Source organism: Euleptes europaea, chromosome 15, assembly GCF_029931775.1.
Source record: "Euleptes europaea isolate rEulEur1 chromosome 15, rEulEur1.hap1, whole genome shotgun sequence".
Lineage (NCBI taxonomy): Eukaryota > Metazoa > Chordata > Lepidosauria > Squamata > Sphaerodactylidae > Euleptes > Euleptes europaea.
In genome coordinates, this window is record NC_079326.1 from 6,996,913 (window position 1) to 7,010,423 (window position 13,511).

At 41.2% G+C, this 13,511-nt stretch overlaps 1 protein-coding gene across 1 annotated transcript in view; it reads right to left on the minus strand.

The window, feature by feature from the left end:
* CNTNAP5 (contactin associated protein family member 5) overlaps window positions 1-13,511 on the minus strand; it is a 603,640-nt gene that overhangs the window by 209,734 nt on the left and 380,395 nt on the right. The window contains exon 11 of the mRNA XM_056861386.1: window positions 4,616-4,722. Within this exon, the coding sequence (XP_056717364.1) occupies window positions 4,616-4,722 (107 nt within the window). The remainder of the gene's footprint in view (window positions 1-4,615; window positions 4,723-13,511) is intronic.

Genomic DNA, 13,511 nt, shown 5'->3' on the forward strand with positions numbered 1-13,511 from the left:
GAAGCCGATGGTGTCTGTGTTGGCAATCAGCCAAATTTGGGTGGCCAGGGGTCAGCTCTTTTTTATGGTCAGCCACAGGTAAGCTCCAAGTTCAGCCTGATAACACTCATTTTTGCTATCAGAGGGCTATCATTCAGTTCAGTTCCCCTGCTCTTTCTTTCTTGCACCGACCGTCTCCCCACCTAGCCTTTCACCTATGTAAGGGAAAACGAAAGTGCCATGCTTTATGACCAAAACTCCGCTCCCAAAGCTTCACTCCCTCTTAGCTCTTCCTCTCTCTGGGGTCAGTTCAAAGTTCTCTTATCCCCTCTGAGCCCTCTTTTTTACTTAACTTGATTGTCGGCAGGCTTGGCAAATGGCAATCAACAGGTTGCACTTCTCCCGGTCTCGGTTCCACTTGTCCCTCAGTCTCGCTCCAGTTGCGTTCCTCCAATATTGTTGTTTTTTTAGTTGGGCTTGTCCTGGATGCTTTCCCAGTCTCCGTTGCGCAGGTTTTTGAAGGGGAGAGGGACAAGATAGAAAAAGGTGGGAGGGAAAGATGGCGGCCGTGCGTCAGCTGGGGCAAAGCCCGACACCAAACCGGCTTCACTTGGAGCTGTGTTTCAGTGCGGCGCCAAAAACACTTGGACCTCGAAGAGTGGGGGCTTAGGGTGCTATCCCTTTGCTCCCAGGGAGTCTCCTGCTTGAGAATCCCCTCCAGCCGGAGAGTGCTGGGAGCAGCTCGGAGCCTCCGTGCCGCTACTCGCTCGGGTCCCACTGGAAGTCCATATTTATCACATTCTGTTCTACCCTCCCACTTCACAAGTTTGTAGAAGTAATTTCCCAGTTATTTCCAAATTCCAGCCTTTCCTCGGCAAACTCCAACACCGATGTCAGCCAACGTGGAATAGAGAGGGAAGTTTTGGAGATGGATGAACAGGACCAAGATGGATGACCCGTGCAGCTACAAAGCAAACATTTAGCTCCCCTAAGCAAAATTATACCCTTCTAAGTCCATGGAATGCAACTTTGCTTAGGGTGGCACTGTCAGTCAGTGATCTTGGGATAGTCACCAACTTTTGTATAAAACAAACCTCACTGGGCTGTTGCAAGAATAAAGGGAAACAATCCAGATATTCTGTTTTATGATCCTTAGAAAAAGGGTCAGATACAGATATGATTGATATATCGACATTCTGTCAAATTTACCACATTATTTCTATTACAGATGCTGAAAACACACTGTCTACTGTACTGTTGTATAGCATTGCATTATATAACACTGATATGCTGCCTTTCTTCCAGAGCACTGAAGAACTACATGCACTGGTTTCCCAGGAAGTTTTCCACCCAAGCACTGAATGGACCCAAACTTGCTTAGCTTGCCTTTGGCAAGAAAAGGCATTTTCAGACCATGCCCTTGTGAATTATATGTAGCTTTATGAAATGAAAGGTGATGAGCTTTTTGCTTCTCTCAAATATAGACAAACAACAAGAACTCTATTGTAGGCAGAAAACAAAACAAAACAGCTTGCTTTAAAATTACCTAATCTACACTACATATATGTGTATATGTGTAGCATTGCCTCTCCACAGCATCTTCACAAATAGCTTCTTTTGTACACTAGAAAAATGAAGCCTGCAAAACAGTGGTGAGGAAAAGTAAAAAAAAAAAAAAAAAGAGGAGAATGTGTGTGAGCACTTGGGGACAATGCCCCAGTTTAAGTTTCTAGAAGAATGTGTAGAGCAGCAGTTACATCTTCCTAGCATTACTGCATTGATTTCTCCCCCTGCATTGAGAGGACAGTTTAATAAAAAGAAAGGGTATTTTATGGGTGGCAGAAACTGAATTGCAGTAATCTTAGCCTTGGAAGTACTTCTTTGAAATATGCATCTGTTTCTAATAAAACGAAATTGCAATGCCATGTGACCAATCAGCTCTGAAACACTTTAGCCTAGGTCTTGCTCAACTACAGAATACTTTTGCAAGGGAGTCCAAGAATACTCTTCAGAATTGTAACATTTGTTTTTAAAATGGCACATGGTTACTGCAGTCTACAAGATTGGAATCATTTTAAAAATTAAAATGACTATTACTAGAAATGTAGCTATTTAATATAAACGTCTGATGGATTTGCCTTAACCTACTCCTATGAAGACTAGCCTTAAAGGCATGTGTGGTCTATTGCTGTTGTCCATACTTGTCAAAGAGATCTGGCAACATCTAAACCTGTTCCTGGTTTAGAAGACAGCAGGAACACTTTCTACATCCTTACAGTGAATCAGTAGCACCACAGAGCAGTGAAAGTAAATACTATTTCAAGAATTTAGCAAAAACTCTTTGGACACATATATTTCTCCTCCTAAATTGCCAGCCCTTCACATGTTTTTCAACCTCACTATCATATTCTCTTTAATATATTGGCTGACCTCCTTCCCTCACATCATGGTGCATTGTGGTAACAACACTAGTAAACAACACTATACATTCTATGGTATTAGTCCAAAGGCCCATCTAATTTATTAACATGGTGCATTCAACTGATAATTATTTCTGTATTTTAGATTGTTGGGTTTAATTGTTATCATTATATTTGAAAGTAAAGTACATGGCCATGCCATTCACAAAAAGCAGACTCTCACACACAAATTAGGGATTTCTACATAATAGGGTTACTCCCCAGGGAACGAGAAGGGGGATGCTCCAAAAATTTCTAGTGAACACCGGTGATGCTCCATGATGGATGTTCCATGACTCCTCCCTTTCCCCCTTTTCTTCAGTAATTTTCCCTATACAAGTATATAAAATTATTTCCTATTCATAGAATCTGAAGAAGTACGCTATGACTTATGAAAGCTCATGCTGGAATAAATGCTATTAGTCTTTAAAGTGCCTCTGGATGTATGATGCTCCAGGAGGCATGGAATGTGAGAGAAGCTGTAAGTCAATGAAAGTCTACAAGGGATGTAGGGAGAGGGAGGAAATGACCATAAAGGGGAGAGATCTGGATATGTGGGGGGAGGTATTTGGAAATCTTTCCTCCTCATGGTTCCTTGTGGTCTCCCAACTTATTTATTCTTTTAGCTACCTTGCAATTTTTTTAAGGTAGGGAGGTAAGATATAAACATTTAAATAAATCAACAAAATCTACTTCTAACATTGGTTAGCTAGATGTTCCAGCAAACCAACAAAGCATGGAATTAAAAAAAAAGTCTTCCCTCCAGACATAATGCACCTCTGAATAACTGCTATTCAGTGGTGTGATGTCTCTAAACAAAGAGGTGGCCAAATGTGATCAATAACTACTGATGGACCTCTCTCCCAGGAATTTGTTGAATCTCTTAACTACTAATGCTTTCTGCTACTTTATTAGGACAGATAGACTGTACAAGCAATTTCCCATGTGCACCCTGGATCTCTCTTTTTTTTAAAAAAATCATGTTACACTGACTATCTTTCATTCCTTCAGTGAGGAGGTAATTTTCAGTGACTTCTGTAGAATTTTAGTGACCACAGCAGAATGAAATGAAGCATACTTGTGTTACATTAATAGCCCTCTTTCCTTTCCTTCCCACTCAAAGTTTCCTATTAGTACTACCAATCCTACCCTGGTTGCCTTTTCTCTTGACAAACGCTAACTTCATTCATTCATGATTATACCTCCTGTCCTCCCCAGCTCTGGCTTCCTTGTGTTTAACTGAAGGTAGGAAAGGATCTACACATAAAACTTAACCAGCACATTATAGGCTCTCTTTGTGTTATAAGGAACTACAGGAAAGACAAGGTACTCAGTCATACATACAATGAGTCAGGAAGAAGAGCTATGTGTTTTCTCCTTGTTTTACAGCCCATTCCTGAGAATGGGGCTGAAAGTAGATAGGAGGCGGCATGACCTTGCCACGGTGTAAATGCGTGTAATCACGCGATTACACGCATTCACGCCAGCGGCGGGTCCAGTCCCACCGGCGGCCGAGCGCTGCAGGACTGCGCCTCCCCCCTCCACCAGCGCAGCCTCTCCATGGCACCGGCAATGACATGGAGAGGCCACGCCAGTGCAGAGGGGCATTCTGGGGGCTGGGCGGTGGGAGGAGCCGCCATTTGGTCGGCTTCCTAGCCAATTTTGTCCACTTGCGCCGGCGGCCGGAACAGCGTTGCTGCATCTGCTATTTAGCAGGCGCAGCCTCGCTGTTTTCAATGGGGCAAAAAGCCCCAGTTTTTTTAAAAAAGCTGTGAAATGGCTTTTTTTGTTTTGTTTAATGGCACTGGGGAAATGGCTTGGGAAAAGGCGCTGCTGCCATCCCCATGCACCTCAGCTCAGGAATGGGCTGTTAGTCTGCCAGCCTGTCTTTTGCTGATGAAAAAGAGGAGAGCATATATGAAAAAGAGGAGAGCATATAATGGTACAATCCTGTGTCCACCTGTGTGCCAGTAGTCATCATTTACTATTGTGAGATTTACCTCTAACACAACATGGCTGGGCACAAGTCTTCTTAAACTTTGGATTCCTCACATGATGTCCTTCCAAAGGTGGCTTTTCTGTTGTGCTGAATGCCCCCTCCCCCCCACACACACACAAAATCCCCATGCCTCTGCCACATTTCTTTCTGTATCTTCGCATAAATCCAGTCTACTCACAGTTATGACAGGTTGTTCCCGTGTAATCAGTTTCACTACAATCACAATAGAATGTCGTCCAGGACTGGGAACATTTTCCTCCATGTTCACAGTAGTTTGGCAAACACCTGATGGGGGTTCAACAAAAGAGGAATTCATTTTAAACAGATGCTATATGCAAAGAAATGTGCAACATATTGCCTTTAGCTTCTGGTTCTTCTAAATTGTGAAATTTTCTAGGACTACAAATGCTGGTACACAGACAAAAATATTTTTTCTTCCATAGCTATGTGTATTTAGTTCAAAACAAAAGCTGTCCAAAGAATAGCTTGCACTGAAAGAATAAATTCAAGAAGGAGCCCTAATTGATATATTTAAAAAAAAAACTGAGGAGGGAGGGTAGAGATTTACTTTTCATCTCTGCCTAGGCAACTAAATTGCATGTTTTATTCTGATCTCTGATAAGAAATATCAGGTGAAAAGCGACGTCCTTTTTCTTAAAGTGGGAAGCCCTTTTGTATGCTTCACTGTCATTTGGATTGCTAATTGGAGTAGCTCACTGTACTTCGTCAATGAAAAAGCAAACAATACATGAGTAGAGAGAGCAAATTAAAAACGAGATCAGATTATGAATTATGCACTCTGCGTTTATCCTCTAAGCATCATTGCTTTTTCTCCAAAGCTTTATTGCCAAGTACTTCTAAAATGAAGAAAGCAGCATAAACAGTATGAAGCAGAGAAAGTCAACAGCAGCAGAAACACTGAGCTGTGGATCAAATTATATTTGGATTTTAGTTATGCAAGCAAAATGAATTTTACTAGTGGGTGACATTTATGTCAGAGATCTCCCCACATTATTTTTTTAACATAACACTCAACCACAAGGTGTTTATGAAATCTATCAGGTACAAAGAAAGACACTGATGCTGCTCATCTGCCCGTATCTCTGGAGCGGTCACAGGTACAATCCCAGACATCTAATGCTAAAAAGACCCCCGGTAACACGAAGCAACTGCCAGGTTATTTGTTTACATGAATTAATTGCCTGTGAATCAGTAGCTTCATACATTCACATGTTCAAGTCAAGGCAACTTTAATCTGCGAACCATACAACACCAAGGATATAGCTGCCTCTAATGACCCATTGGAAGGAAGGCAGCATGGCATAGCCCAGTCTTGTCAGATCTTGGAAGCTAAGTAGGGTCAACCCAAGTTAGTATTTGGATGGGAATCCACTAAGGAATACAAGGGTTGCTATACAGAGGAAGGCACTGGCAAATCACCTCTGTTAGTCTCTTGCCTTGAAAACCCCATAAGGGGTTTCCATAAGTCAGCTGCGACTTGACGGCACTTTACACACACACAATGAGCCATTGCTCAGAACCAGCAAGCTGTATTGCTACTACTAAGGCCAAAGCTTTGGGTCAGAGCTGAGAAAACCCCAATCCAAATCCTTGGTTTCAACTCTGAATCTGCTGTCCAAGAAGGTTCAGAGACTTGCAGCCTCTGCTTTATACATTTGCTGTTCTTGGTATCTTTATTTTTATTATATGGGATTGTTCTGCACATGTTTTGCTTCAGAATGTACATATGGTTCTTGAGATGCTCAGCAGAAAGGTGGGCATAGAAGTATTTTAAATAAATAAATATTTTAAAAGCACCCATTTTCATGGCTGTTCACTCAAGTGTATGTCGGCAGTACACAGCAGTGTGAATAAGTTTTTATATGGTGTTCAACACATTTTCCCCACAACAACTAAAAATCCATACAATGATCCTCAAAGGTAAGCCACATTTATTATTCCTATATACAGATGGGTGGCTAAAAGATACCAGCTTGCCTAAGAACCTCTAACTGATTTCAATGTGAAGGTGATATTTGAACAATGGATGTGTTACCTCATTCTGTGAGCCATACTTTAAGTTGCTGCTCAAAGGTCAGTGGAAGATAGCATGCCGGGGTGATTATACCCAGGGACATTTCTCTTGTTTGCATGTGGGTGCTCAAATATTGAAACACCACAACAAGAAATCAATTACTTGATGTTCAAATCAATACCACTCTCCATACACAACCTTAGCCAACACCAGATAGGCAGGGGAAGGAAGACAGCACTAAGCCCTAGTTTGTCTCTTCCCACCTACAATTACCAGACCAATCAACCAAGGAAGTCACTAAAAATATAAGCAGTCTTTACCCATGAGGCTGGTCTTCCCAGTCTGAATATAGATTGACCAACTGCTATGATTTGTCAACTGATAGTCTGTTGCATCTCTGAAATGTTGTTTAATGAAATCCACACATTGTATCCTTATATATTTCCTGCTCTTGAACTAGAACTGCTGCATCTAGTAACTACATTATCCAGTAACTTTGGTTCTTCACTATGACCTTGAAAAATAATTCTTGTTCAGGGATGGGGAAAACCTGGCAAAAACAATGTAGACTGGAGGAAAGAGGAAGAATCACTGGTACAAAGACAGAATTAATACCTCATGGTAGGTATAGGTGCTAGTGAAGCACAAGTGAGAGTTAGGTGGAAACTCATTAAAACTCTATTGACAGGGATAGGTCTAGATCTGTGCTGGGCCTGTATTGTCTGCACTAAACTGGCAATCACAGTTATTGCATCCAGTTACTATGTGCCACTTCCTAGGGGTCTGCAACCTTCCTTTAAAAACTTACCCTATTAACAGTGCAAGCTAAGCAAACTTATACTTTTGTAGTCTATTGAAGTACATGGGCTGTCTACCTAGAACTGCGCTGTTAATCACTTGTAGTGTGCCAACTGAACATCTCTGTGTTGGCCAGAACACATCAGGATTAGTATACAAGTTACTAGATTTACTGTGACCTCACAATTTGACCCTAATCCTGCCTCACAGGTGTACTATTGATTTATATTTTTAGTACATGCTGAAAAATAGAACTCCAAACTCATTCTCTCATTCAGGACAAGGATGCTCTTTCATGAACTCTTTTTATTGTTTTCACACCTGTTATTAGTTTCTCATCCTCCATTCCCTCACACATGGTAAAGTAAATTATCTTCTTAAGTCAGTGGAAGTATCAGGAATTTGCAATGTTTATAGACCCTTTCTGACTTAACCAACAGAGTAAGTGGCTCTTACTATGGACAAGCAGTGGGGACAATTGTCCTTATTATAGGTAGCATGTCTTAATAAATACCAGGTTGTGTGGTAGAGCATTGTGGGTAATTTGTGCTTGTGCATTTTTTACTTTGACATTTAGTTTGGTGAACTATGTGTTGCTCTCTGGTGTGTCACAGATTTTGCAACCATTGCAGTGATCCCTTGGTGCTGCGCTGCTGTTCTTCAGGCTGTCTCCCCTTTTGCTTTCTTTTGTATCTTACATTGAATGGAGCAGCTCTCTTTTTCAACTCCTAATTCATTTCCATGTTTGGATTCATTTTCTGAAAGGTTTAATCAAGAAGTTGATTTCAGCAACCCAGACACTCATATAAGATACTTTCAACCAATAGTTGCTATAATGAAGACATAGTCTTCATTCAAAAAGCAAGATTTAATTTAAAAAAGTTTCACAGTACTGGGCTAATGAACAATATGTCTGGAACCATTGTCAATAGGTTTGCCAGAAAATTGAAAGTTGTATGGTAGAAACTGTATACCTGTAACTGAACGTCCTCATGTATTTTTGTTCCAACCCCATCTCTGTTAAGATTTCGCAGATGTTTAAGCCTCACAAAAATCTGCAAAGCCTTTCTGAACAGAGCGAAAGTGAAACAAAAGAAATGTGTGCATACCAAAGACATTGATGGTTCTATCACACAATTTTTAGATCCATCCTTTCTAAATGCTCAAGGACTGACTGTTTGATGATTTGTTCAAAAACCTTTCCTGGTATAGAAGTCAAGCTGATGGGCCGGTAGTTACCCAGATCCTCTTTTTCCCCTTTTAGAAGATGGGGGCAACACTCCTAACCTGTTCTCCAAGAATTCTCAAAATAATAGTAAGAGGCTCAGAAATTACATCTGCAAGTTCTTTAAGTATCCTTGGATACACTACCCCAATGTCAATCCTCGGCTGCAAATCCCTTCCCTCATCATGGGTTCTGTTTAAGCCATGTTGAGCACCACTTCCCTCACAAGAAAAGACTGAGGAAAAGTAGGAATTGAGTAGTTCTGCCATCACTTTATATGTAAGTGGGAAAGTGACTTTAAAAGAGGGAACTTCTCCAAAATGAGAAAAGTGGTAAAGAGGAAGTTGAAAGGAACAGTTAGGAGGGTTAAATCTCTGGAAAAGGCTTGGGGGTGACTCAAGTCCACATTACTAGAGGCTCAGCTAGCTTGTATACCGCAGGTCAGGAAAGGTAGTAATAAGTCCAAGAGGTCACCACCATGGCTAACGGGTAAGGTGAAGGAAGCAATTAGAGAAAAAAAGTCTTCCTTCAGAGACTGGAAGGTTTGCCCAAATGAGGCGAACAGAAGCAAACACAAACTTGCACAAAGGAAATGCAAGCAGATAATTAGAGATGCAAAAAAAGATTTTGAGGGGCATATTGCTAAACATATCAAAACAAACAATAAGAAATTCTTTAAGTATATTAGTAGTAGGAAACCAGCTAGGGAAGCTGTTGGACCACTGGATGATTGCTGAAAAACTAAATGATTTCTTCTCATCTGTCTACACTGTTGAAGATACAGGGCAGATTCCTTCTCCTGAACAGAGATTTTGGAGAGGGGAAAATGAGGAACTGAGGTAACAAGGCAGGAAGTCCTAGAACGTCTTGACAAACTGTAAACTAACAAGTCACAGGGACCTTGTGTACTTTTGACATCTTTTTTGGAAGCTCTATCCATTTGTGGTGAAACTATTCCATGCCAATGTCCCCAAATGCACCAGCTTTCATAGGGAAATTTATAAGTTTATTCATCAGATTTTTATAAAATACCCCTTTATCTTCATTTGGGGCATACGTTCCCAATACCATGGTTTTAATCCCAAATAAGTTAACTTCCACCCCAAAATTTCTACCATTATCATTTGTCAATACTATTTTAGGTTCTAAGTACGGGTTGACATAAGGCACCACCCTATTTTTCTTTTTAGTACTTGCAGAAATAAATTATTCGCCTAAATTTTTATTCACCAAAAGCTTAATATCCTTTTTCTTAATATGTGTCTCTTATAAACAAATTAAATTCTGCTTCAATTTTCTCAAATGAAAAAAAAAGTCCTCCTTTTTTGTGGAGAATTAAGTCCATTTAAGTTTTATGTTAGACATTTGTAATCCATATTTATATTCCAAGCTGTCCAAAGTCTTTATTTTCTGGGTCAGTCTCATCTTTTCCATCTTCTTGTAACTGTTCCTAATGTAGTTGTTCCAAATCTTCTGGAATTTCAGTACCATTAAATTATCTTTTATATTTTCCCATTGTCCATGCTGGCGTTCACTGCCGAGACCTCCACCTCTTCATCGAACATCAGAAAAGATAAACTGCTAGAAGTTGTGTGGTTAATCTCCTTGCTTACCCTTTAATCCAGAGTGAAAGTTTGGCTGGTGAGTTTTCTCCCACTGCCATAAATCAGCTCATGGAGCTCCTCCACAGTCTGCAGAGGCAGCCAGAACACCATCACTTTCACCGGGAGTCTATGATCATTTGTAGTTCTGAAGTTTTCCACAGAGTTTTGAAATGCCAGATTACCTCTTCTGGACAAAGCCTTAGGAATCCTCCATTATTCAATTTTCCCCCCAAATGTTTTAGTGAATGCTGCACGTGTACTTTGCCACAAATTTCAGACCTTCATTTCATTTTTGCCTTCCCTCACATTATCAATACACCTGTGCACTGATAAAACATTGAAAAACATCTTGATATAATGTTGGGGGGGGCTGGCTCAGTGGTAGAACATCTGCTTGACACACAAGTTCAATCTCCAACATCTCCAGTTAAAAAGGATAATTTAAGAGGTGATGTGAAAGACCTCTACCTGAGACTCAGGAGAGCTTCCACCAGTTTGAGTAGACAATACTGACCTTCATGGAGTATTGGTCTGATTCAATATAAGGCAGATTTTTGTGTGTTCATGTGCAATGTTATGTATGACTGTATAAAAATTCTTTTTGTGCAATATTTATTTAGTAATACATTGGAACTCATATGGAACGATGCAACACCACATGGAAAGAATCATGACACAGTCATGTCTATGAGCACACCAAGTATTTATCAGCACACATTGTCGCGCCTCCCTGACGCCGCCGTCGCTTTTGGAGTCTCTGCCCTGGAGGAAGGTCTGGCCGGAGGAGCCTCCTCGGCCTCAGACCAATCCGAGGGGGAATCGGAGCTTGTCTCCCCCTCGGAGGCAGCCAGGTTGCTCTGGGTCAGGTCAGCCCCTACAACCACACGCCACCACTCCTCCCCGGCCCGGGCTCCTCTCTGACCTTATATTCCCTCCAGGCCAGAGAGGCCCCGCCCCTTCCTTCCCAAGTCCCGCCCCAGCCATGCCCAAATAAGGGCCGAAGGTGGGTCACATGGCTGCCCACGCAGCCGTCGGCCCGCTCTCCCCTGCCCCGCCCGCACCCATCCGCCGGTCAGCTGTTGAGCGGGCCGGGGTGTAGGCGCGTGTTCTGCTTCTGCCGCGGCTGGCGCTGCGGCTGGGCGATCGCCGTCGTCGTCTTCGGAGGCGCCTAGGGAAGAAAACGGAGCTGAGATGTGGGTACCTTGTCTGTCATCGGCGGAGTGTACCTCCCTGCCTGCGTCCCCTTTTCGACGAGGGTGAGTGTTGCCCCCTCCGCGGGGTTTAGGGAAGGCTGAGTTCGGCCCGGGCGGCTCTGGGAGGACCCCACCCCGGGACACACATGTATACATTGGTAACATAAAGAGGGGATATGCACATGGAATGGATGAACTAACTCTTCATTCATCATCGCTGCTGCCCTCATTTTCCTTTCAATGTTCCCAGTAAGGACTTTATCTTCCCTCTCTTCTTGACCATTAGACTAGGAATGACCTGCATTTAGTAGCAGAACATCTGCCTTTGGGTTCTTTTTATTTGTTTTTGCACATACTTGGCAAGTACAGTGATATTATACTGGTGAGATTTGAGGTTGTAAAACCTTTGGGCAGTTCTGCACTTGCCAAATGAATAATTGTTTATGCCCATAGCCAAAATTACACACATAAGTAGTAGATACATGAAGCTTAAAGGAATCTGCTGCAGCTGTGCCTTTAATCCCCAGCATTTCACCCAAGTTGTTCTCACACACACACTTGTGCAAGTCTGATGCACTAATACACTAGCAAGTCTGGTGCCTTAATATACTAGAATACTTCTGCAAAGGCAAAAAAGTCCACCAAAGAATATACTTTAAGGCAGCAAATGCACAGATTTTTTTGAAGGCCGTACATACCCAAATTTTTATAATATAGCAAAAGAAATATGTCATGCGCCAACTCAACTGAAATCTTCAGAGTTGTTTTTCCAACCTACATGCCAACCAGAACAGCTCTTGACAGGATATAAGAAGAGTGATCAACATCAATCCAAAACACCTAATTAGAAACAAAAAGCAGATCCAGAAAATAGGATTTCAGTCAATTTTGGAAATTATGGATTTTGTGCAAAGCCGCTTCCAGATGTCATATGAATTGGAAATGCTAGCTAGCTAAGCCCTGACTTACCAAAGACTGTTTGGCACATCTTTAGTCCTTGCTCTGCATTCACTGTATCACCAGTCTTTCAGTGACATTGCCATCTCTTGACATGTCAGATACCGAAACACTTGTCTAGTGAGATTTAGCATGGCCATAGAATGCCCTCATGCCAAGCACTCTGCTGTGGCCTTGAATTATTTTTTTAACCATTCCAAATAACATATTTGGAACAAAGCTGTACAGTTCCAATGAGCCCTGGAAGAATCCCATAATTTTTCATTGAAGTCCACTTTTGATCCTTTGGCACATGGATATTTAGGATAAAACTAGATCTACCACCTTTATTCTGTTTTCCCATATAGTTAGTTTTCCTCTGTTACCATCATTTTTATGGTACTAGTTTTCACACACTTCATACTATTTAAAAAAGAAAGTGTTTCTATATTGTATTTTCTCTATCAGCTCCTTGTATTCTTGAGGCCAGCTTTCACATACTTCTTAGCACTCAGAAGAACAGGAAGTGTCTTCATATTGTATTAGATATGCCTATCTCCCCTTTCAGATATCACTTTACCTTGTCTTTTTCCAAGCCCACAAAGACTGACTGCTTAGCTCATAACAATAGGTGCAAGTTATCTAGGATGGGGGAATAAAATAATGGATTAGCCAAACATCTTGTAGTGAAGCTAACCTGTGCAGTACTAAACTGAGTGCTACACATTTTTTAAATTGTTCATAGGTTCTGTGTTGTCAACTGATGAATATGCACCTTCCATATAATGTCCTATTCATTAGTCCCATGCTGTAAAGTTAATTGCTAGTGATCGGCAAGCCTCAATATATATTAATTGAATATATAACATAATTTATGCTAATGGACCATTATCTAGTAAAATATTGAAGGTCAGCCCCCCATTTTAACTGCTTTTTAAAACAAAACCCCTGCAAAAAAAAATACTCTTCGATTCCTTTCATCCCTAATTAATTTTCCAAATGAAAGTTGGACTTTTTAAATATAACTTTAAAGAGGCTTAACGTGTCATAGCCACTGGTTTAGTTGTTTATTCTGGAATCCAGTTCTTGATTTACCCATGCCAGATGTTATTAGATTGCTAGTAGCAGTGCCAGCATTGAGGATATATGGTAGTTATAACATCACAGTTACGCTACTGTGATGCAATGTTGGCTTAATAGTTCTGGTGCAAAAAGCAAATATGTACTGGAGGACAAGTATATTTTCAGAATCCCATTCATGCTCCTAGCTAAGCCCTGTCCCT